The sequence below is a fragment of the Siphateles boraxobius genome, unplaced genomic scaffold (assembly GCF_051911475.1).
Source record: "Siphateles boraxobius isolate OS27281-9 unplaced genomic scaffold, OSU_SipBor_1 3, whole genome shotgun sequence".
Taxonomy (NCBI): domain Eukaryota; kingdom Metazoa; phylum Chordata; class Actinopteri; order Cypriniformes; family Leuciscidae; genus Siphateles; species Siphateles boraxobius.
The window spans coordinates 3,273,524-3,294,959 of NW_027508919.1; the positions used below are offsets into that span (position 1 = coordinate 3,273,524).

At 38.0% G+C, this 21,436-nt stretch overlaps 2 protein-coding genes across 2 annotated transcripts in view; one reads left to right on the top strand and one right to left on the bottom strand.

The window, feature by feature from the left end:
* The first annotated feature begins 3,924 nt into the window (after nucleotides 1–3,924).
* kctd8 (potassium channel tetramerization domain containing 8) overlaps nucleotides 3,925–21,436 on the top strand; it is a 33,456-nt gene continuing 15,944 nt past the window's right edge. Inside the window, exon 1 of the mRNA XM_077247390.1 lies at nucleotides 3,925–5,133. Coding sequence (XP_077103505.1) covers nucleotides 4,299–5,133 — 835 coding nt within the window. The 5' untranslated portion in view covers nucleotides 3,925–4,298. The remainder of the gene's footprint in view (nucleotides 5,134–21,436) is intronic.
* On the bottom strand, nucleotides 6,730–7,635 carry LOC143756735 (insertion element IS630 uncharacterized 39 kDa protein-like). Its single transcript, XM_077247398.1, has 2 exons — nucleotides 7,558–7,635; nucleotides 6,730–7,462 (listed from the first exon to the last, which is right to left on the bottom strand). Exons 1-2 carry the CDS (start codon nucleotides 7,576–7,578, stop codon nucleotides 6,812–6,814), a joined length of 672 nt encoding a protein of 223 aa, XP_077103513.1. The 5' UTR covers nucleotides 7,579–7,635; the 3' UTR covers nucleotides 6,730–6,811.

Here is a 21,436-nt window from a genome sequence, read left to right on the forward strand (position 1 = left end):
TGGTGTGCAATGAATCTAAAATATATGAAAGTTTAATTTTTATCATTACATTATGGAAAATAATGAACTTTATCACAATATGCTAATTTTTTGAGAAGGACCTGTACAGATTGCAAACAGAGTTCATTTCGGCTGTACAGCAGCTCTAAAAGTAAATGGTTTCATTGTTCAGGTGAAATCAGTTCAGTGTTGATTCAGTTTTGTTTTAAAGATCATCAATTATTAAATTAGTCCATTTTGTCTACAAAGCAGTTCTGCAGAAATCAAGGATGTCATCGGCCAGCTCAGTTCAGAAATCTAACAGTGTCAGTGCAGTCAAATCAATAATATTGTTGAATATGAAAGGTGTTGCTTACTGGACTCAGCAAAAAGCTATATTTGTTTTATTATTATTCAGCAGGAGTGTTATTTTAGTATTATTATACTATTGTTGTATAATACTACGGATCCCTAGGGACATGGTGAAGGAAAAAAATACATGATGGAGGATCAAATGTTTTGCTTTCCAACCAAGAAACTTTGCATTGCCTCGCAAAAAAAAAAAAAGTTGTGGTCCGCGGAGAAACTTTGCATTCGCATGCAAAGAGCTCAAAACATTATTTGAGTTAATTTGAAGTTTCTCGGGGGAACGAAAAGGTTTTGCGAGCAAACACAAAGTTTCTCGGGGAAACGCAAAACATTTGCAAGAGAACTCAAAAGCATTGACTTTTTATTTTTCCTCCCATCTCATATTTTTCCTCCACCACTATGCTCCTTCAGGGGCTCTGTTAGTGTTAGGCATTTGATATTGTGCAACCATGTCTAACTGTGAGTGACTTTATATGTTTGGGTTTGGTTGCATTTGTTAAAAATCTGAATTTGTAGTCGGTATCATATTAAATATGTTGTGCTGTCAAAAAAAAATTGCATTTTAGAACATAATATTTCACTGTCAGTACAGAAAACACATTTTAAAAAGAGACCAGATCAGGAAAACATCATTATTCAAGCACATCTACATATAAATGATGGTGTTCTTCCTCTGGTTGATAAAGATCTATATGCTGAATATGACATTGAGTGTATCATTCACATGTACTGTGCTGCATAGTTAACAGGTGCTTTATCTCATGAGTGTTTATTTGAGAGGGAAGGTCAATGTCACTTCTGTGCCATCCACCATAAAATCAGCCATGCATGCTGCTATAAGTGGCTGATGAACAGCTCTGTGTTCAGGTCTGGCTGGTGTCTATCTGAGTGTAATCAAGAAGGGGAGTGTGGCCGTGGAGTCTCAGTGGAGTCTGATGGGCTGATGGAGTCGGAATAAAAAAAAAAGAGGATGGACGGCGTCGTGGAGCGACACTTGACAGGAAGGTGAAGAGTTGAAGTCACACGTGGAGAGACATTTTCTGAAGAAAAGGTGAGTGGTTGCCAGGGTGATGCTATGCAGTTGCTAAAGTGTTCTGAGTTTTTTTTAACATGTCGATAGGGTGTTTTGGATGGTTGCTTACTGAACCAAGTCAAAAGGGCACATCCTCAAGTTTTTATGTCGTTCTGGCCTCTAGATAGATGTCTATCATTTCAATGCAAGTCTGTGTTTTTTTTTAGAGGTTTGCCTATTTTAGCATCCACCAAGCCTGATAGCTGTCTTATTGTGAATTGTCATAATGAAAATCCATAGTGATGCTTGCCTTAGCCAGTAAAATTCTGAGCATTTTCCAATTAAAAAAAAGATGAAAAGGCAGATTGAGGGGCTAAATGGAAAATCATGTGTAATATCTACCGTTATGCCCGCTTTCAGTGTTTTTTTTTTTTAAACCTATGAATTCCAGTTTACTATACAATTACATGGATAGAGGCAAGTTGCAGCATTATAATTTACACCACCATGCCGCAATTACCATCCTCTTCTTGTTTTGATTGTGGGTATTTGTCTGTGTATAGGTAAATCTCTTACCCTACACTGTCAGAAGTACACCTTACATGGGAATCATATGCAAATGCTGAATATGACTGCAGATCAGTTGGTCCATTCATCAACTGCAGGTAGTGTTTAGACACCGCAGAGGATGCAGTCATCAGGATCACAGTAATTACTCATTGTCAGCTCTCAGCAAGGTAATTAGCACCAAGAAACAATGGCCCTGCTTTTCAGTTTATCCCTTGAGGAAATCTATTGTTCCTCAGGAGGGACTCTTTTTCTAGAATGACAGTGATAGATAGTAAGGCACTGACATTATCGTCATCCAGATCTCCTAAAAGCCTTGTGTGCTGCTGTTCTTTAAGAAAGTGTCACCTCATGCTGGATAGGTTTTGATCCAAAGTTGCTTTAGAGTCTTCTGACTGATCGTGTTTTTAGAACTTTAATGCAACCCTTTAATGACCAAATTGTCTTTTAATCTGAGTCTCTAACCAACCAATAAAAATAAATGTCTTATCCCCTTAAATGTCACATTTCAAGTTGCAGGAGTTGAATAATGTGGAGTAGCTGTCGGTATTTGGATATGCATGCACTGGTGAAGAAGATTATTTTTTATACTATTTGTATGACTAATAAAAAGAGAAGATGACGATGTGTCCCCCTTTACGTTAACCACATTACAAGCTAGTTGTAACTGCACCCATAATGCTTGTGATTGGATCGCTGAAAATGCATTTGCGATTTTAACTGCCCTTACAACTTCATTTAATGGAATCTCCTTTCTCTCCTCAAAGAAAGGGCTTTAAAACTTTTTTCTCTTTTATCCATTTCCAATCATTATTAATTTCTTTGAGCAAGAAAAAACAGAAGGCATGTTGAATTATTCGTCAATGTTTTACAAATTCTGTAAATGATGGAAATGTGTCAGTTAACAGAACCTCTCTATGTAAGCTAATATGTAAAATGGAGATTTGCATTTTTTGGGGATGAGTCCAATCTGATCTCTATCCGATTACAATAGACATTGGAATGAAGGTGTAAAATGCATTCTGCTAAAAAAAAAAAAAAAAGTTAATACCAGGTGCATAGGGGTGTAAAGGTAAGAGGTCGCCACCATTTGGAATATTTACCATTTGCTAGTTAAGTTTAGGTTGTCTGACCAGGTTGATAGTCTGAATCATACTAATCTGAGGAACAGAGTATGAATCAGTGATAACCAAATGCAATGAGGAAAATTCTGAATTATGTTAAAAAAATAATTTTATAAATTCAGCATACATTTTTTTTACTACAAAATATTACCAAATCCATTTAGTAACTTTTCAAATTTGGTCATTAAAAATCTCTACCTGAATTACAATCTGTTGTTTATTAAGAAATACAAACCAATTTAATTGAAAAAAAAAATTGGATATTATTTTACTGATAGTCTTTTTCACTTTCAATGACAAACCTTACTGAGTGTACATACATATGGCCCCTAGGTGGCGATATAGTCTTCTGGGTGATTAACATTCACCCAGTGAAAAGTAAGTGCTTCTCTCTCTGGCTCTCTCTTTCTCCATTCGTTTTAATGGTTTGGCAGAGATAATGTGAGAATTACAGCTAATCTGTGTTTATTCTCATGAGACAATCACATTGTGTGCCTGTTCATTATTCACTATGCCACAACATGCAGACATTGGAGTCCAACTCAATTACACCAGATAGTGATTTAGACTAGAGACCATTGTTCATCACAACAGCACATATGCACATAGCTGAAAGAGCAAACCAAAATTGCATTTCTCGTTATCTTTTTATATGGGTTTGTACCATATCCTGGATCATATCCTTTGATGGTAATTAATTAATATTCTTGCTCTTTTAGTGTGTAAATTATTGTGCATCTGTCTCTTTAAAAGGCAGGACCGTGTGGTTACATCTCCACTCCCTCTCTCATTCTGTAGATGATGTCACTGTGGCTTCCCTTAGACCTTGGACAAATGATGTGGGTCTCTGTTTGGCGGTCCTCCTCTTTCCCACCTCCTCTCTCTCTCTCTGTCTCTCTCTCTCTCTCTCCCTCTCCCCCACCCCAGTGTCTCTATCTCGCACTCCACTGCTCTCTTCATCAACAGAGGGACAGCAGCTGAGGAAACTTGATAGCACTCCATCCCCTTCTCTTTTCCTCTTCCCTTTTTCTTAACATCCCTCTTCTTCTCTCTATCCCTCTCTCATTCTCCTGCAGCGATGTAGTCCTTTCTCAAACTTTAACAGCTGTTTGGCAGTGAAGCCTTGACTGACATCCATCACTCCTGGACCTCTATGGATTCGTTGCCTGCTTCTTTTTGAGATATTTCCAGAGTCGCCTCTCTTCATTCGTCTTGTGTTTACCTTGTCCCTTTGGTGTGTTTGGATCATGGCCATGAAGGAAACTATACTCCCTATCAGCGAGGTGTCAAGTCCGTACCCGGAGGTCGTGGAACTCAATGTGGGCGGCCAGGTGTATGTCACCAAGCGCTCCACTCTGGTCAGCATACCTGACACCACCCTTCACACCATGTTCACACGATGCAACCCGCACGAGTTGCCCCACGACAGCAGAGGGCGCTTCTTCATTGACCGCGATGGCTTCTTGTTCCGATACGTGCTGGACTTTCTACGGGACCGCCAGCTCGTGCTACCTGAACACTTCCCGGAGCGGGAACGTCTTCAACGTGAGGCCGAGCACTTCCAGTTGGGGGAACTTCTGAGACTTCTGAGCCCGCGTGTAGCCAAGCAAGGCTCTCTCAACGACGAAGGCTGCCAGAGTGACATTGAGGAAAGTTCACAGAGTAGCGAGTTGGTGACTCGAACTGGAAACAGCGCCACCAACTATGCAACTTCCTCTTCCACCCTGGACAAGAGGTCAGGGTTCATTACGATTGGTTATCGGGGATCCTACACAATGGTGAGGGATAACCAAGCCGATGCTAAGTTTAGGCGTGTGGCACGGATCATGGTCTGTGGGCGTATTGCTTTGGTGAAGGAGGTGTTCGGGGACACTCTAAATGAAAGTCGGGATCCTGACCGTCCACCAGAGAAATACACCTCCCGCTTCTACCTGAAATTCACCTACCTCGAGCAAGCGTTCGACAGATTGAGCGAGGCTGGGTTCCAGATGGTGGCCTGCAACTCAACCGGAACAGCTGCGTTTGTTAACCAGTACAGAGACGACAAGATCTGGAGCAGCTATACGGAGTACATTTTCTTCAGTAAGTGACAGATCAGCTCGTGCAAACCCGCCTGCGCTGCACTCTAATTTCCTTTTCATGTATCTGAGTATTCCCAACCTTTTCCCCAAGAGATAGAAGGACATATTTCACAGCTCAATCCCCAGCACCCCCACCCCAACCACAAAAAAAGGAAAGCATGCACTTCATTTTTATTTATTTATTTATTTATTGTTTTTAAATCATACCTTTGTAAAAACAGGTGTGACTTGGGTGCATTTCTCCTTCTGCTCACTGCGTGCAAATTAAATCTAAGTGTACTTGAAGATACATTTTAAGTACTTGAAATCTGTGCACAGTTTGTTTATTATTTTTAATGTTTATTGAAGAAATGCAGGCCTTGTAGGTTTCTCGAGAAGGAATGATTCCAGTCGTTTGCATGGCTTAATTTTAATCAATTTCCAAGAATTTTTTAAAGCTATTTATTTTTGACAGATATTGACCCTGTCATTTTTAAAAAACAATTAATTACATTATTTATTTTATTTTATGCTGCTAGAAAGATAACGGCTTTACAATCAAGTATACTTGATGACCACCAGGTTCGGAAATCGCTCTTATTTTTCTTTCCCACTCTTTCCTTATCTTTCACTTCTCATCTGCAATCCAATATCGTTCCTTTAGCTTGTCTCACGATCACATTCTTTTCTCTCTCTCTCTCTCTCTCTCTCTCTCTCTCTCTCTCACTCTCTCTCTCTCTCTCCTAACTACCCATTCACACACTCTTTCTCCTGCTCGCTCCTCTTCAATTTGTAGCGACTTTGATGCTGTAATTCATTGCAGTTCATGTAAATTTGTGTCATAACTGGGACAGCAAGAGCCTCGGGCCTGAAGTACTGAATAGAGAGGATAGTACACACAAGGCAATCCCACGCACCACTTGTGTCCAATCATAAAGAAGCCAAGCAGATCAAAGCTTCCTCATTAGCCAATGTAAATCAGAGTTGGATTAAATGATTGCTGATTAAGTCATTCTTATTGGCTACCTCAGTTTTGTCACTTAAGTTGTACAGACAAGCGTTAATCCACTGTTGGCTGATGCCTTCATACTGCAGTAGCTACGAGTTCACTTTTACAAGGTCTTACAGTTTTTTACAATCACTTTGCTACTATTTTCAGAACCTTGATGTCATTTTTCAAAACTCTAGACACAAAACTCAAAACGGTTATCACTTGTAACACAGGTTGTCTAATGTTCAAAACATTGCATTGTGCATTCACATCTTTAAAGAAATCTTGCACTTGCACAATCATTGGTTCAAAAAACAAATTAACTGTGAAATACCATTGAAACACAACTATAGATCACCCACACACAAGCAACCGATAGTTTCACTCTGTCATTGTTCGTACAATCATTAACTATTGTAGAACAAAATAGGTGATACAGGTTTCATTATGGTACTACATGTACAGTAAATACCTCTGTTACTGTAAAGTACTGCAGTAGTAGAGAGAATACAGACAAAGTGGAATCATTGAACAAAGTTTGTAATATATTGATGCAAAACACTACAGTACAATCACAACATTGGTTTATTTTAATCAAAGCAAAAATACAGTAATTAGCTATGAAATAGAAAAGAAAAGACAGTACTGTAAACCATCAAATGCAGTGTTCCTCAACTTGCTTGCACTGTAAGAAATAAAACAGCAGTGATTACTGTACTTCTACATTGTCATCAACTCTGTGTTGTGGATTTGGCCACAGGTTCTCATCTACATCACAATGGATGTTTTCATTAGCCAAACATCTTGGAAAAAACCTTCGGGCATGGCGAATCCAGGCCTGACACTGGTCTGCTGTGATGTCATTGCAGGCGTCATCCATGGCCTGGAGAAGAGTGACTTGTTCATGAGGGTGCCTATCATGAACCTTCCATCTCCATGCGGAGAAAAATTCCTCAATCGGGTTAAGGAAGGGGGAGTATGGAGGTAAATACAGGGTGGTAAATTGTGCATGGGCCTGAAACCATGCTTGCACCACATGAGCATGATGGAACCTGACATTGTCCCAGACAATGACATAGGTCACACCTTCAGCTCTACAAACCTGTTCGAGCTCATCAAGAAAGGTGACAAGGAGAGCTGCATTATATGGTCCAATATGAGGTCTGCGTCCCACCACACCATCTTCTGATATAGCCGCACACATGGTAATGTTGGCCCCACGTTGTCCAGGTACTTGGATGGTTGCCCGCTGGCCAATGAAATTCCGACCTCTCCTCCTTGTCTTGGCCAGATTAAAACCTGCCTCATCCAAATATATGAATTTGTGATGGTCGTCATCAGCATCCAGCTCCATCACCCTCTAAAAATACATTTTGGAAAGAGATTTAGAGATTACCGTACAATGTAGAATTTTTGGGAATGTTTTTACAACAGCCGTCTTGAAACTGAACTTACCTGAACATACTCAGTCCTCATTTGTTTCACTCTGTCTGCATTTCTTTCGAAAGGCACATGGTATAGTGGTTTTATAGATACCTGGTGCCTTTTCAGTATGCGTGCAATAGTCGGCAAACTTATGGATCCCACATTGTTGAACATGTCTTCATTGTCCAAGATATGCTGGCGAATTTCTGTAAGGCGAATATCATTTCTGGCCCGAACCAAATCGACCACAGCCTGCTCTTGCTGGTCAGTTAGAATTTTGCCTCTGCCTCCACTATTTGGCCTAGTCACAATTCTACAGGGAACATTAGAGTAAGAAGACACTTGGTCACATCACCTATTCTGTGATACACATTGGTATGCAGTCATTTGACAATTGAGAGTAGCATAATGTTTAGTGCATGCTGATAACTTACCGGTTCTCATTGCGGAAAGTTCTGATTATTGAGGCCACGGTTGACCTTCTCAGGTTTGGTTGTATCATTGTAGCCGCCTCAGTCATTGTCATGCCATGATTTATGACATGGTCTACAACTATTGCCCGAATTTCATTGGACACTCTATGCTGTTGCTGCCGCTGTCTTGGTCCGTGGCCTTGTCCTCTACCACGTTCCCCCACACCTCTCAAACGAGGCCCACGACCACCTCTCAGAAGGGGTGCCTGTCCTCTACCACGTTCCCCCACACCTCTCAAACGAGGCCCACGACCACCTCTCATAAGGGCTGCCTGTCCCCTACCATTCCTTTGACCAACACGTCTTCCTCGTCTTCCTCCCACCACTGCTTGACCTCCATTGTGACCTGGATCACCTGCTGGCTCCATGTTACGTATCACTATGCTCTTGCAATTGGATCCCAATCAACTCTTTATATACTCATTCCACAATGTGCCCTCAATCATCAGTAACGAGTTGGCAGAATTGGACAAGCAATTCCAAGGGCCTGCATCTCTACAGTGCAGTACTGTCAATACTTTAAATAGTCTGAAAAGGTGGTACAGTATTTGGGACCATAGACACAGTGTCTGATGAAGCATTACAGTATGATATAAAATATTAGGCTACATCCATGGATATTGTAGTCTAATTGGTTCATGCTCCACGCTAATTGGTGACAATGAATCTCGTTATCTTGAAACTTTCATGATTTACTGTAAACATGGAAGATTGTTTGTCTGTTTCCATACAACTATGCATTAAGAGTAACGCAACAGTTACTTATCATTTTGAGCAGTTGTATCAATTGATAGTTAGATCAGTGTAAGGAAATGAATAGACATTCATTTGAAATGTAATGTGTGAATTGCCTTTTGAAATAGTAGTACTTTGATGTTAAGTTGTGTCATATTGAACAAGTGATTTTTGTTGAATGAACAAATGATCTAAGTTTTATGTGTATTGTATCCAAACAATTGAGAAAATGGTTAGAGTTTTGAAAAATGTGCATTTTGATAATTGGTTGTGAGTTTTGTGTCTAGAGTTGTGAAAAATGACATCAAGGTTCTGAAAATAGTAACAAAGTGATTGTAAAAAACTGTAACCAGAATGCAGGGCAGACTCTCACTGAGCTGATGTGATTGTGGTCGGGCCAAATCGCTGGCAAGCTGGTTTTATTGATTTGTGATTGATTGGTAGCTGATTAATGGTGTTTCTTTTAAACAGTCTTTTATTGAATTTGTACGGTCCTTAAAACTGCTTGAAACATTTAAGCATGTAGCGGGTTTTGTGCTTGTGAACATTTAAGCTGAGATAAGGCATAGCTGCGTGGACAGGTAGAGAAGTGTGAAAACATGGTGATAAGGAAAAGGGCCGTCTAGGTAGGAGGAAAATTATCTCACTTTGGTAGACTTAAGGCGAGGTAATGGAACTTCAAGAGCTAATCCTACCGCTGCATGTCGCAGATAATGAGGCTGTGTGTGTGTGTGTGTGAGAGAGAGAGAGAGAGAGAGAGAGAGAGAGAGAGAGTGAGTGTGAGTGAGTGTGAGTGAGTGTGAGTGAGTGTGTGTGAGTGTGAGTGTGAGTGAGAGTGAGCGTGAGAGTGTGAGTGAGTGAGTGTGAGTGAGAGTGAGTGTGAGTGTGAGAGTAAGTGTGTGTGTGTGTGTGTGTGTGTGTGTGTGTGTGTGTGTGTGTGTGTGTGTGTGTGTGTGTGAGTGTGAGTGTGAGTGCGAGTGTGAGTGAGTGAATGTTAGTGAGTGAGTGAGTGAGAGTGAGAATGAGTGAGTGAGAGTGAGTGTGAGTGTGAGTGAGTGAGTGTGAGAGTGAGTGTGAGTGTGAGTGTGAGTGTGTGTGAGTGAGTGTGTGTGTATGAGTGAGTGAGTGAGTGAGTGATTTAGTGTGAGAGTGAGTGTGAGTGAGTGTGAGAGTGAGTGTGAATGTGTGTGAGTGAGTGTGAGAGTGAGTGTTTGTGAGTGAGAGAGTGATTTAGTGTGTGAGTGAGTGAGTGAGTGAGTGAGTGAGTGAGTGAGTGAGTGAGTGAGTGTTAGTGAGTGAGAGAGAGAGAGTGAGAGAGAGTGAGTGAGTGTGAGTGAGTGTGAGTGAGAGTGAGAGTGAGAGTGAGAGTGAGAGTGAGTGAGTGTGAGTGAGTAATAGTGAGTGTGAGTGAGAGTGAGTGAGTGAGTGTGAGAGTGAGTGTTAGTGAGTGAGTGAGTGAGTGAGTGAGTGTGAGAGTGAGTGTGAGTGTGAGTGTGAGTGCGGTTACGTTTTTAGAAGATCCTTGAAGATTACATGTCCACTCTGTGAAGCTGCCAAATACTTTATTGAAGGTTTAAAGGTGATGTGTGTCAGTATTTCAATGTTAAATACATTATCCTGCTCCAACTTAATATAAAGACACTGCAGGAGACAGATTTCCAATATTTAAGTGGGTTTTTTCAGTGACCAATTCTTAAATTCTTAAACTTCACATTCACTCCCCTCTCATCTAGAATATATGGTTGCATTATTTTACAGAGACAAATATAAGTAATAGTTTCTTAGACTTGAGTTGCTTGAGCACTTCAGAGGGGCTGAGAAGCTGTTGTAGTCAATATGGTGGATTGTCCTCCAAAACAATGTTAGGCAGTGTGGAGAAAATATCAGTTGAATCAGCTAGAAACAAAAGTGAAAAGTAGTTTTCTGAACCAGAGACTGGCTGTGTCCAAAATCTCTCTTGAGTAGGTACTTATTTTGAAGTAATTACTTCACAACTGCTAAAGAAGTATGCTCTATATAGTATGAATGTGTGTAGTATGAATGTAATCTGGACGTACTACTGTAATACTGTTTTTTGCCTGCTATATAATAGGGAAGTATGTGATTTTTGGATGCAGCCATTGAATGGTGCAAGTATGACATCACTTTGTAGGCCAAAACATAGAAGCGAGTTGGCATTTTAGCACTTCTGGTTCTATCGTCCTGAGATCAATGGGTTTTTTTTAATGGGGTTTTGGTTAAATGGCTGAAATAAGGTCTGTGGTGAAAACAAGCACCAGACACTTTCACGTTTTATTCTACGACATTAAATACATCAATATTACCCCACTCGGGATTTTTTTAAGCTGTTACGGGTCTTGAAAAAGGACGTTAAATGGGACTACAGAGGCTGTCGGGGACATTAAACGTCATCAGCTGAACAGCTAAACTCAGTCCGATTTTACAACCTCATTATGCATATAATTGTGCTCTTGTTAACTATTTTAACTCAAACGTTCTGGGATTTTGTTTTTAGATAAAAACGGAAAGAATTGTCTGAGAATTGTAGCTCGTTTATGATCTACCTTTAGCTTTTTACTCCTGGCGACTGCATTTAGGCGTCAAAGTTCATAAAAGTTGTGTTCATCTGTGATAATTATATCTTGATAGGCAAAACGTGCAAGTATCATAAACTTTTGTTGATCACAGAACTTGTTTTTAGCAATAATCAAAAAGCCTATGGGAAAATCCTTGGATCATTGTGCTTTGATAACCAATCACGTTACAGACTTGACATCACTGAATTTCATTCAGAGTTGAGAAGTGCCGTAACCTGTTGCGCAATTGTCTGTGACTTCTCACAGCATTTTTTTTCAATTTAAATTGATTCAGTTTATTCAGCGTAGTATTGCCTCTATTCCATTGACATCCTTTTTAAAAAAGACCTCTGATCTCCTTCCCTGCTTAGCGAAGCGTTAGCAGGCATTTCACTTTTTTCATCTAAGATTGCAGACTTGCCTTCCGGTGACTTTGGCTGAAGTTTACTTTTACTCTTCTCTACTTTATGTATAATATATTGTTCATTGGGTATTGGTGGATTATAACTGCAATTACATGCACATTTAGAAAAATTCATTCATTTTATCATCAAACTTTAGTGTGGATAGATAGATAGATAGATAGATAGATAGATAGATAGATAGATAGATAGATAGATAGATAGATAGATAGATAGATAGATAGATTTTTGTTCGAAGATGTTTAGATGTTTTGTTTTTTGTTTAAGATTTACATTTAATAATTATTCATAAGTATTTCTCTCAATTTATTTTTATTTAAAATGTATTCAGTATAGCAATAGAGAAAGTGTGCCTTTCTCTCTCTCTGTATATCTGTCTCTTTTTTTAAATTTTGAACACACTCCTGTCAGTTTATAATTTGCGTATATGATTGCAGAGGCAGAAGTGATGGAGAGCCAGAGGAAAGAAGGCGAGAAGTAATAAGTGAGAGTGAATGAGGGTGAGGGGGTGGAACGGTCACCAGCGGTCCCGACTGTAGCGGGGCTGTCGTTCAAGCTTAGCGTGATGTGTGTCCGCCCCGCAGGAGCATCAACGTTGGCTCCTTATCTCTGTCAGGATGCTAATCACAGCTCTGGAGGCTCCGATGAAGGATGCGGACATGCCTCAACGTGCCAGAGGCGCTTACAGTACAATGGTTGCTAGTTAACAATATAGCAGACCCCCCACCATTATACATGAGTCTAACACTTGTCATCCAGGGAAAATAACACATGATTAGTAATATTTACACAGATAAGCATCACTCTTATTATTGCTCATAGTTGGGAATTTGAACAACCCATTAACCATAAGCATGCATCTTTGGTGTATAACTTGTGCTATGGATATGAAGGATTCCTATGTCTTGTTGAGGAGATGACTCTTACTTTACTAAATGATCAGACTTAAGATTTTTACTTATTTTACTCTTAGACTTTCATTGAACAAGGTTCCAGAGTCATATATTCAGACCAGAAAATTATAGAGACTTTACAAAATATTGTATTAATAAAATGTTTTTTACTTGTTGGGTATAGAAAAGTTGTTTCAGAGCAAGTTAATGCATTTTCATGAAAGATTATAAAGTTTTTTTTTCTTTAATAAAATGCACCAGGACCATGAATATGTAAGAAAGTATACAGTGTCGATTTTGATTTCAAGTTGACTTTAAGTGAAAGACTTTTACTGTGTTTGTGGACTCACACAGGTACGATTGTGATGATCTATGGTTTAATATAGACCAGTGTTCAGATTAGCTGTGGGCTGAATTTGATCATGCATGTTTGCGCTTGTCAGTATGTTTATGTGTGGGTGTGTTGTGAATGTGTGTGTGTTTCTCCACACAACCTAATTCGCTGCTGTTGTGATGCGAGTGTGCGGGTGGTTCACACTGTGTCGAAGGACAAATCAAACCTCTGATTGCATGCCATGATGGCCTTAACTCACTCAGAGGACACAAATAAATATCTGTCATCTGTCTGCCGTCGATCTCTTGGTGTCCTCCAAACCTCTGGATGAAGGAACTAAAGCCAGTCACTCATCTCCTGAACCGCTGCTCTCAAGCAAAGTAAACAAGCTCGAAAGAAAATTGCTTGGTCTGTTTTCATCTTTCTCTTTGATTTTTCATTATGGCCAAACTCCCCAGGCCGTCAAAACAAACTGAAATGTACAATTTTCATCTGATTCTTGTAATTTGGGGCCTCCACACAGGAAATTGTGGAAAATTTTGTAATTTTGACAGTGTTTTGGATGCTGAGTTACATCTCAGGCTCAGGCTGACATCCATGGATGTTTTTTTTTTTAAACTCAGAACAGCGTAACATCCAGCCAATAGGACTGGTTAGATCAATGCCAGTCTGTGTTAGAGAGGGAAGCAAAGAGAAGGGAGAATGAGCAGGTCAAGGTTGAGAGTATATGGATCTGACCCGCATGAATATTTATGCAAATCGATTCACATATTCAGCAATTATTAACAAGAGTTTAAACACAGATCGTGAGAGACATATACAGTGAAACTAGAGATGGATCCAATATCTAGGGACGTATCTTACAGTCTGGTGCTCAACACCTCCATAACACGTTGATAGCCTGAATTGCATGACCAGACCACAGACATTTGACACTTAAAGGGTTAGTTCACCCAAAAATGTATATTCTGTCATTGATTACTCCCCCTCATGTCGTTCCAAGCCCGTAAAGTTTTTTTTTAGCAATTTTGCCGAGCAATGTTTGGGCTCTTTCCCATTGAGAATTGGCAACAAATTTCTATCTGGATACTTTAGATCTGTCATGGGCCCTGTGTCTCACCTGGTTGCCTGTTGACGGCAAGCTTTCCCAGTAACATTGCTCAAAAAAGTTGCCCTGTGTATCATCACCTTAAGACTTTCGTTTATCTTCGGAACACAAATTAAGATCTTTTTGATGAAATCTGAGAGCTTTCTGTCCCTCCATTGACAGTTACGCAACTAGCACTATGATGCTTTAAAAAGTTCATATAGAGATAGTAAAACTAATCCATACGAATTGAGCAGTTTAGTCCAAATTTTATGAAGAGACTCAATCTCTTTATGATGTACAGATTGAATTTAACATTAACATAGGTTCAATGTTTACCCAAAAATTAACATTTTGAAAAAGCTTCCGAAATAATTTGTTTATAATCAAAATGCGCATGATCTGAAGTTTAGTTTGGTATAAATGAAATACACATGTAAACAAATATGTGTATTGGATTGCAATGTTTAGGCTTCATATAAACAAATCTTTCAGAATCTGAAATCGGACTGGATTAATTCCATTTGATAAATTAGTGCATGTTTTCATAGTAGTGTCCAAAAAACATAAGTCCCCGCTCACTGACTTTCCTTGTTATGGACCAAAAAAAGATATCTTCCAAATTACCTTTTTTTTTTTGTATTCCACAGAAGAAAGAACGTCATACAGTTTTGAAAGGACATGAGGGTGAGTAAATGACAGAATATTCATTTTGGAGGTACTATTATCTGCTCACCTATAGGGAAATGGTATAACAAGCGATTACTCATGTAAGGAAGGAATCTAGATAGGAGACACATAAAAAAACTGCACAGTGAATTTATCTTCATCTTTTTAATCTTTCAGTTGTTTCTCCAAAAGCAACGAGACTACACTTGAAAAAAAGCAAATGGGGTTTGCTTGAGTCTCTTGCAGCTTTCTCCTGAGACACATGTATGTTTCTTCTCTGTTGTTTTAGAGGAGATCTAAACAATATCTCTCAGTGTGCAAAGACAGCGTAGGTAAGAGTTTGCAATATAAACTCAAATATTTTTCATTCAGTTCTTTAGAGATCAAATGATCTGAGCTAGGTTTTATACATTTATTGTTTACAAGTATTGTGTATTCCTATAGTAACTGTTATCCATTCCAACTCATCCATTTCAAAATATTAATACGTTTTGTAAAGACATTCACACAATTTGTATTTGTGCACTAAAGTAATTTCACACCCTTAAGCTTATGCCTTTAGATCTTAAGGTCATGAAAACATAAAATCACTGTGCAATTGTTTTTATGTCTCTTAACTAGACTGCTTCCTTACATGACTTACCTGGCTTATGATTACCATTGCTCACTTATATAGGTTGTTTGGATAAATTCATCTGCCAAATAAGTGAATGTAAATGTGAACTTTGTCAAACAGACTTGTCTTACAAAATAATCATTAATAACCTCAAAACCTGATATTCATATTTAAAAACCATTTAAAAAAGCAGCAGTCACAATGTCCATCTTGATTTATAGGCAAATAATATAATGTAATTAGAAACCAAGAAAGCTTACCAAAGCTCCATTACGGCCGCTCGTTTGTCTTTGTCACAGCACAGGGTTGTTGTGGTGTGTAAACACTGATGATGTTCTGTCAGTGTGTTTGGATGGTTTGAATGGTTTGTCACATCATGTAAACAAATTACTGCTGGGGATGAGAGATTACACTCACTAAATTACTTGAGTATGAATTCATACTGAAAGGATGGCAAAAGTAAGGAGAACATCAGCTGCATATTCAGGATGAAAGTTGTCACTTCTTTTTATGGGTTCAAGAGCTTAGCGCTGAAATCCGATTGCAATTATTAGGAATTTTGGTAACACTTTATTTTACAGTACGTGTAATTACAGTGTACTTACCCAAGAAATTACTGCTAATAAAAGGTAAGTAGGGTTAGAGTTTGGTTCAGAGTTAGTAACTAGTCATAACCCAGTTATTGTAATTTATATAATAAGTACATAGTATGTACATGCAGAATAGGACTGTAAAATAAAGTGCTATCCTGGATTTTCAGAGATCAGCTTTCTGCCATAAAAGTGATCGGGCAGGCCAAATCGTAAGTCCTAAAGGCATGAAACTTTCAGGGATGGTAGTACCCATTTTAAAGAAATCGAGCACCTGGTGGCGCTAACAAGTTTTATGCCTCACGCTAAGTTTCACACATACACATGTTATTCATATCATGTGTTAGATCTCCTCATTTTGAACCACTTTGCCTCAAGAACTATTGCTGTCAATCAAATCGTTCGTTAAATATTTGTGATTGTTTAAAAAACCTACTTTCGCGAACAAGTCCGTTTAGGTCTTGACTCTTTAAGTCAATAATTACCAAAAAAACAACAACAATTGACTGCACCCTTTGGACAGCTATAACAGGGTCCTTCAAGAACGGGCTTAGCAAAATATAACCTAAAGCCTATAAATCCTAAACGAAAACGCAAAACTTCACGAAATCAGGTGAGCGTATGCAACTTATGATTCTAAACAAGCATGCAGACTTTTATGGAGATCGGACCTTAGCTGGCGCTATAACTGTTAAAAACCTTTAAAAACCCATATATATATATATATATATATATATAAAATTGCCTGTATTGGCTGTAAATAGTCTTTTCCATCTATGATCTTGGTGGTTACGAACTTGTTAAAGAAAACATAATGCCTTTTTATGCATGTGCTTAAAGGCCTTAATTGCTGTTTGCAGCTATATTGTTGTTCTTATCTTTATTGCTTGCTTTATTGGTTTTATTTATTTATTTGCTCTAAGAATTATGGAATCCCTTTTCTGCCTCAAAGTAAACATGTATACAGTATATATATATATATATATATATATATATATATATATATATATATATATATATATATATATATATATATATATATATATATATATAATTGTGACTTTATATATCACCATTATGTCTTTGATATATCACAATTTTAACTATTTCTTATTTTTTATTTGATTGATGATATTTATATCTTCATATTCCACAACTGTGACTTTTTTGTTATAATTGTGACTCTCAAAATGATGACTGTATTTCTTGTAGTTGCAACTTTATATTTTACAATAAGACTTTACATCCTCATCATTTTTATTTTGTTTCTCATAATTGCTAATTTATTTATCTGGACTTATTTATCATAATTGCAATGTATATTTCACAATGTATATTTTTATTTTATATATATATATATAGTATTGTATCTCTCAATTACATTTTATTTTTTACTGTTTTTACAAAATTAGGCTTCCATAGAAATCAGGCTTCCAGTAAAGTTTTTACAGTTCAAACCTCTGAACCTACAGACACTGTGACTTTTATCTAGCAGTTTGAGAAAACCCACTCAAGTTTCATCAATCTACTGGTGAACTTATAAAAGCTCTCTCCATTTCTAATCCTCAGGGTGAATAAGAATATTCAGAATGAAAGAAATGGAAAAAGAAAGCTCTTTGACAGATGCTGATGATAAGGTAAACCCTGCTGCCCTGCAGGTGACGAACACTGTTCTCTCAATGGAGGAGCCATAAATGGCCTAAAAAGAACATTGTGCCGTAAAATTCAGCGCTTTCTTAATATAGGTTTTTCTGACAGTGTGTGTCTGTAGTAATTCAGCTGTACTTCTAAACTGGGTTATGATGATATTTCTGCATTATGATGTTATTAGGTGTGTGATCCGGAGCACTACGGCTTTAGAAGACTGTGTAAGTAAGGAGAAAATACATTTTATTCGGCATGCACACTGAATGAGTGTTGATGCATTCTTCAAAAATGTTTGAAAAATCAACACCTTTTTTGTAGAAAATACTGAACTACATTTTTGCATTTTCCTAAATTAAGATAAGTATGTAAGTTAATGGAGAGTGTATCAGTGGTCCTTACCCGTGCAAGTCACCACTGCGATGCCAAGGTGTCTGTCACAAACTGGCTGTGTTAACACGATGAAGAAGATGGAGATCCAAGACATGCTTTAATAGTATCCACAGGTAAATCCAAACATAGGCAGGCAAGCAAACACAACCAGACCCGGCAACACTAAACTGAAACAAGGGAACTTAAATACACAGGTAAATGAGGATAGTTAAAGTTACACACCTGAACTGAACAACGAATCACATTAGTGTTCATGACGACAGATTAGACCGTGCAAAACCAACACAAAGTCCAAACAAAGGGAAACTTGTGACATTGTTGTGGGTTTTCTGAGTGCTTTTAAGCCCAGGCATGATGCCTGTGTGGTTACCAGGAGGTTCTGAGTGTTTGCTATGGTGTTGCTAGGTAGTTTCTCGGGTGTTCTTGGTGGTTTCTTACTGTCCAAGTCTGTTTGATTATTCTTGGCTCTAGATTTGGAGTGTTTTGGCTGTTTTATCACCTGCTATGTGAAATCCATTTTGTCTGATCACTTAGAGAAGTAATAGCACACCTATCTGCACAATTGCAGGTATATTTTTATAGCACAGACTGTGGGATGAGTTGCATATTCCAAGCTGTTGTAAAACGGCCAATATATGCATTTATATACTGTATGCTACTTCACAGCCTCACAGTCTCATTGTTAATACATGTATTAATAGATAACATTTACAGGTACGAAACATACTTTTTTGTATGTTTAGATAGATGCTGAAACGTACAACATGGACGTCTTGGCAGCATTTATACGTAATTTTTACAGTTACTTACGTTTTTACAGCTAAAAAACTTAAAATATTTATGAATCTTTCATAAAGATATTTGTATAATTGCCCTTTCACCATTCTAGAGATACATTTTAGATCCCTACCCAAAACCTAAACATAACCATTTATAGAGAATATGAAAAGAACAACGTAAACGACAAAAATTTACAGGAAAACTACAATTTCAGTAACAATATAGCATTTAAAAGATATTTTGAGCCGCTAATCCCACACCTCTAAACCTACCCAGAGCCTTTTCTTAAAACTATGTACAGTTATAAAGAAAAACATAACAGTCAGACAAGTGTAATCACAAGAATTTATTTATTGCAAAAATGTCCAAATGACAATGTGTTTCTGTCACAGTCCTCTTGGGCGGTATTATAGTTTTGCATGTGGTACAGACCATAATTTAAGTTATTAATCTATGAAAATCTTATCCCGATCCACTCTGTAAAGGCATGATGACTGAAAACATGTCATTAATATGAGAATTGAATACAATGGAATCAAAACATTAATGGCACGATTTTAATATTCATAAATAAGAATTCTTACATATTTGTACGTCTGTAAAGTAGTTTTAGTGTGTATGAAAATGTAAATAAATGTACGTGTGGTAGAACCACATTTACATAAAAATAAACATGAATATTCAGAACAGTTGATTTCTATATTAATGTGGCACATTGCTATGGAGAATAAAGTTAGATTAATGAACAATATTACTTGGAAAAAGCAAGAATACATGCTCAGTGCGAAGTGACTCCGATGGAGCTTTTAATTAACATGAAATCAAAGCCTCGAACCTACTTTGCATTCCTTGCAAGCGTTGATATTTAATTTTGCCAATGAAAATCTTGATATTTATGAATTTATATCTCTGAATGACAGAAGTATTGACTGTTTTTTAGACAGGATGTTTATGCACTTCTCCATAATGGCTCGGAAAACATGTAGTCCTGCCCCAAATACGCACTATTGGTTGAGCCAGAAGTTGAGATGTTGGGTAGGACAAATAATTTTAATACAGACAAAAATTGTTTTTAACATTGGTATTTTTTTTTTATATCATAATGCTGGTGCTGGAATTGTTTTAATATTTTACCACTATGCATCCTGCCTAAAAATGTCACTTCCTTTTCTACTTTATTTACAGATTATTTCACATTTAACAGCCATTTAATAAAAACAGCACACACAATATCCGCCTTGATTTATTGGCGTAATATAATGTAATAAGAAACTGAGAACAGCTCCTTTGCAAGCAGTGATATTTAATTCTGATGATGTACAAATCTTGATATTTATGTCTTATTTATATTATATTTCTGCACAACAAAAGTAATGAATGTTTTCCGGACATGTTTTTCATGCGCTTCCCCTTATTATTGCTCGGACAAAATATTTTACCTCTATGCATCATGCCTAACAATAATGCACAGCCTTTTGTACTACACATTAGAGCGGTTCATGGGGATGCAGGTTCGTGTCATGTCCTGATCTCATTCCCCACATCCTCTACTTTCCTGTCTACCTCTACTACCCTTTCAATTATAGGCATAGCCCATAAATTACAATGAGAAAAAAAGGTTTTATAATAAAGGCATGCAGCCGAGCTCCTCCCGCTGGTTCTAATTAACAGAACAGAGATAAGAAGCACCGCCTCTCTTTCAACCCACTGGCTAAATTGTAAAAAGCTTCTGGGCAGCAATACATTTGCTCAATTGAAGTCATTTGGAAAAGAAAAGGAACCTTACAGAAAAAAAAGGACAGTCTTCGCCTACCGTTTAGCTCTAATCTGTTTTGTATGTCCACTCCATGAAACGTTCACAATCACTTCAGTGGTCAGAATGTAAAAACTTTCTTAAAACGATAATGGAATGTCATTCCAGTGGAAAGTTACCGCTGCAAATCTCACGAAGGAACATTTTCTCTCGGCGTAGATATGGCAGGACCATCACTCATTTATCTAACTACCGCAGGCCGTTATCTCGTCTCTAAGTAAAGAAGAACCAGGCTGTTGAAACATATGTAATGCTTTCAGTTTCCTATCTGAGCCACTAGATAGGGCCGCACTATCTTTTTCCTGGAAATACTCATTCGTTCAATGTTCTTGCCAAGGTGAAGAATGAGGTGGAGAGAATCTGCTGCTCCTGCTGTGTATTACTGACTCAACCAGGCCTTGACTTGTTTTGGGTAGTTAGTGGACTTTGCTGGCTGTCGAAGGAGGTATCAGGTATGCGAGGTACAATTTTGCACAGATATTGATCTAAAAAATAAATAAATATGTATGCACACTGTCTTGTCAGTTGAGTGAGCAGTAATGAAATGGCTAGAGAGCGAAAGAGTGCAAAAGAAAAGAAACAATAAATAAAAAACATCAAACTGCTCTGCACATTTCCCCAAGCACAGGCTCATCTAAGTTTTTCTTTTTTTCTTCTTTCTCCCTATTCTGTGTGAATCTGTATAAACACGGCTGCAAGCTCTTTGACATGTCAAGAATAAACTCCTCTGCTTCTGTGTGCATGAGTTTGCGAGAGAATGAATTGTAGCTTCCATCGAGGGTGGCGTTGTTTTGAATAGCGCTCCGACATGCCACAAAACAAGCCACTGTGAGTCTGAGAGTGATGAGTTTCTGTCTTGTAGAGTTCACTTGGTAAATCAAGTG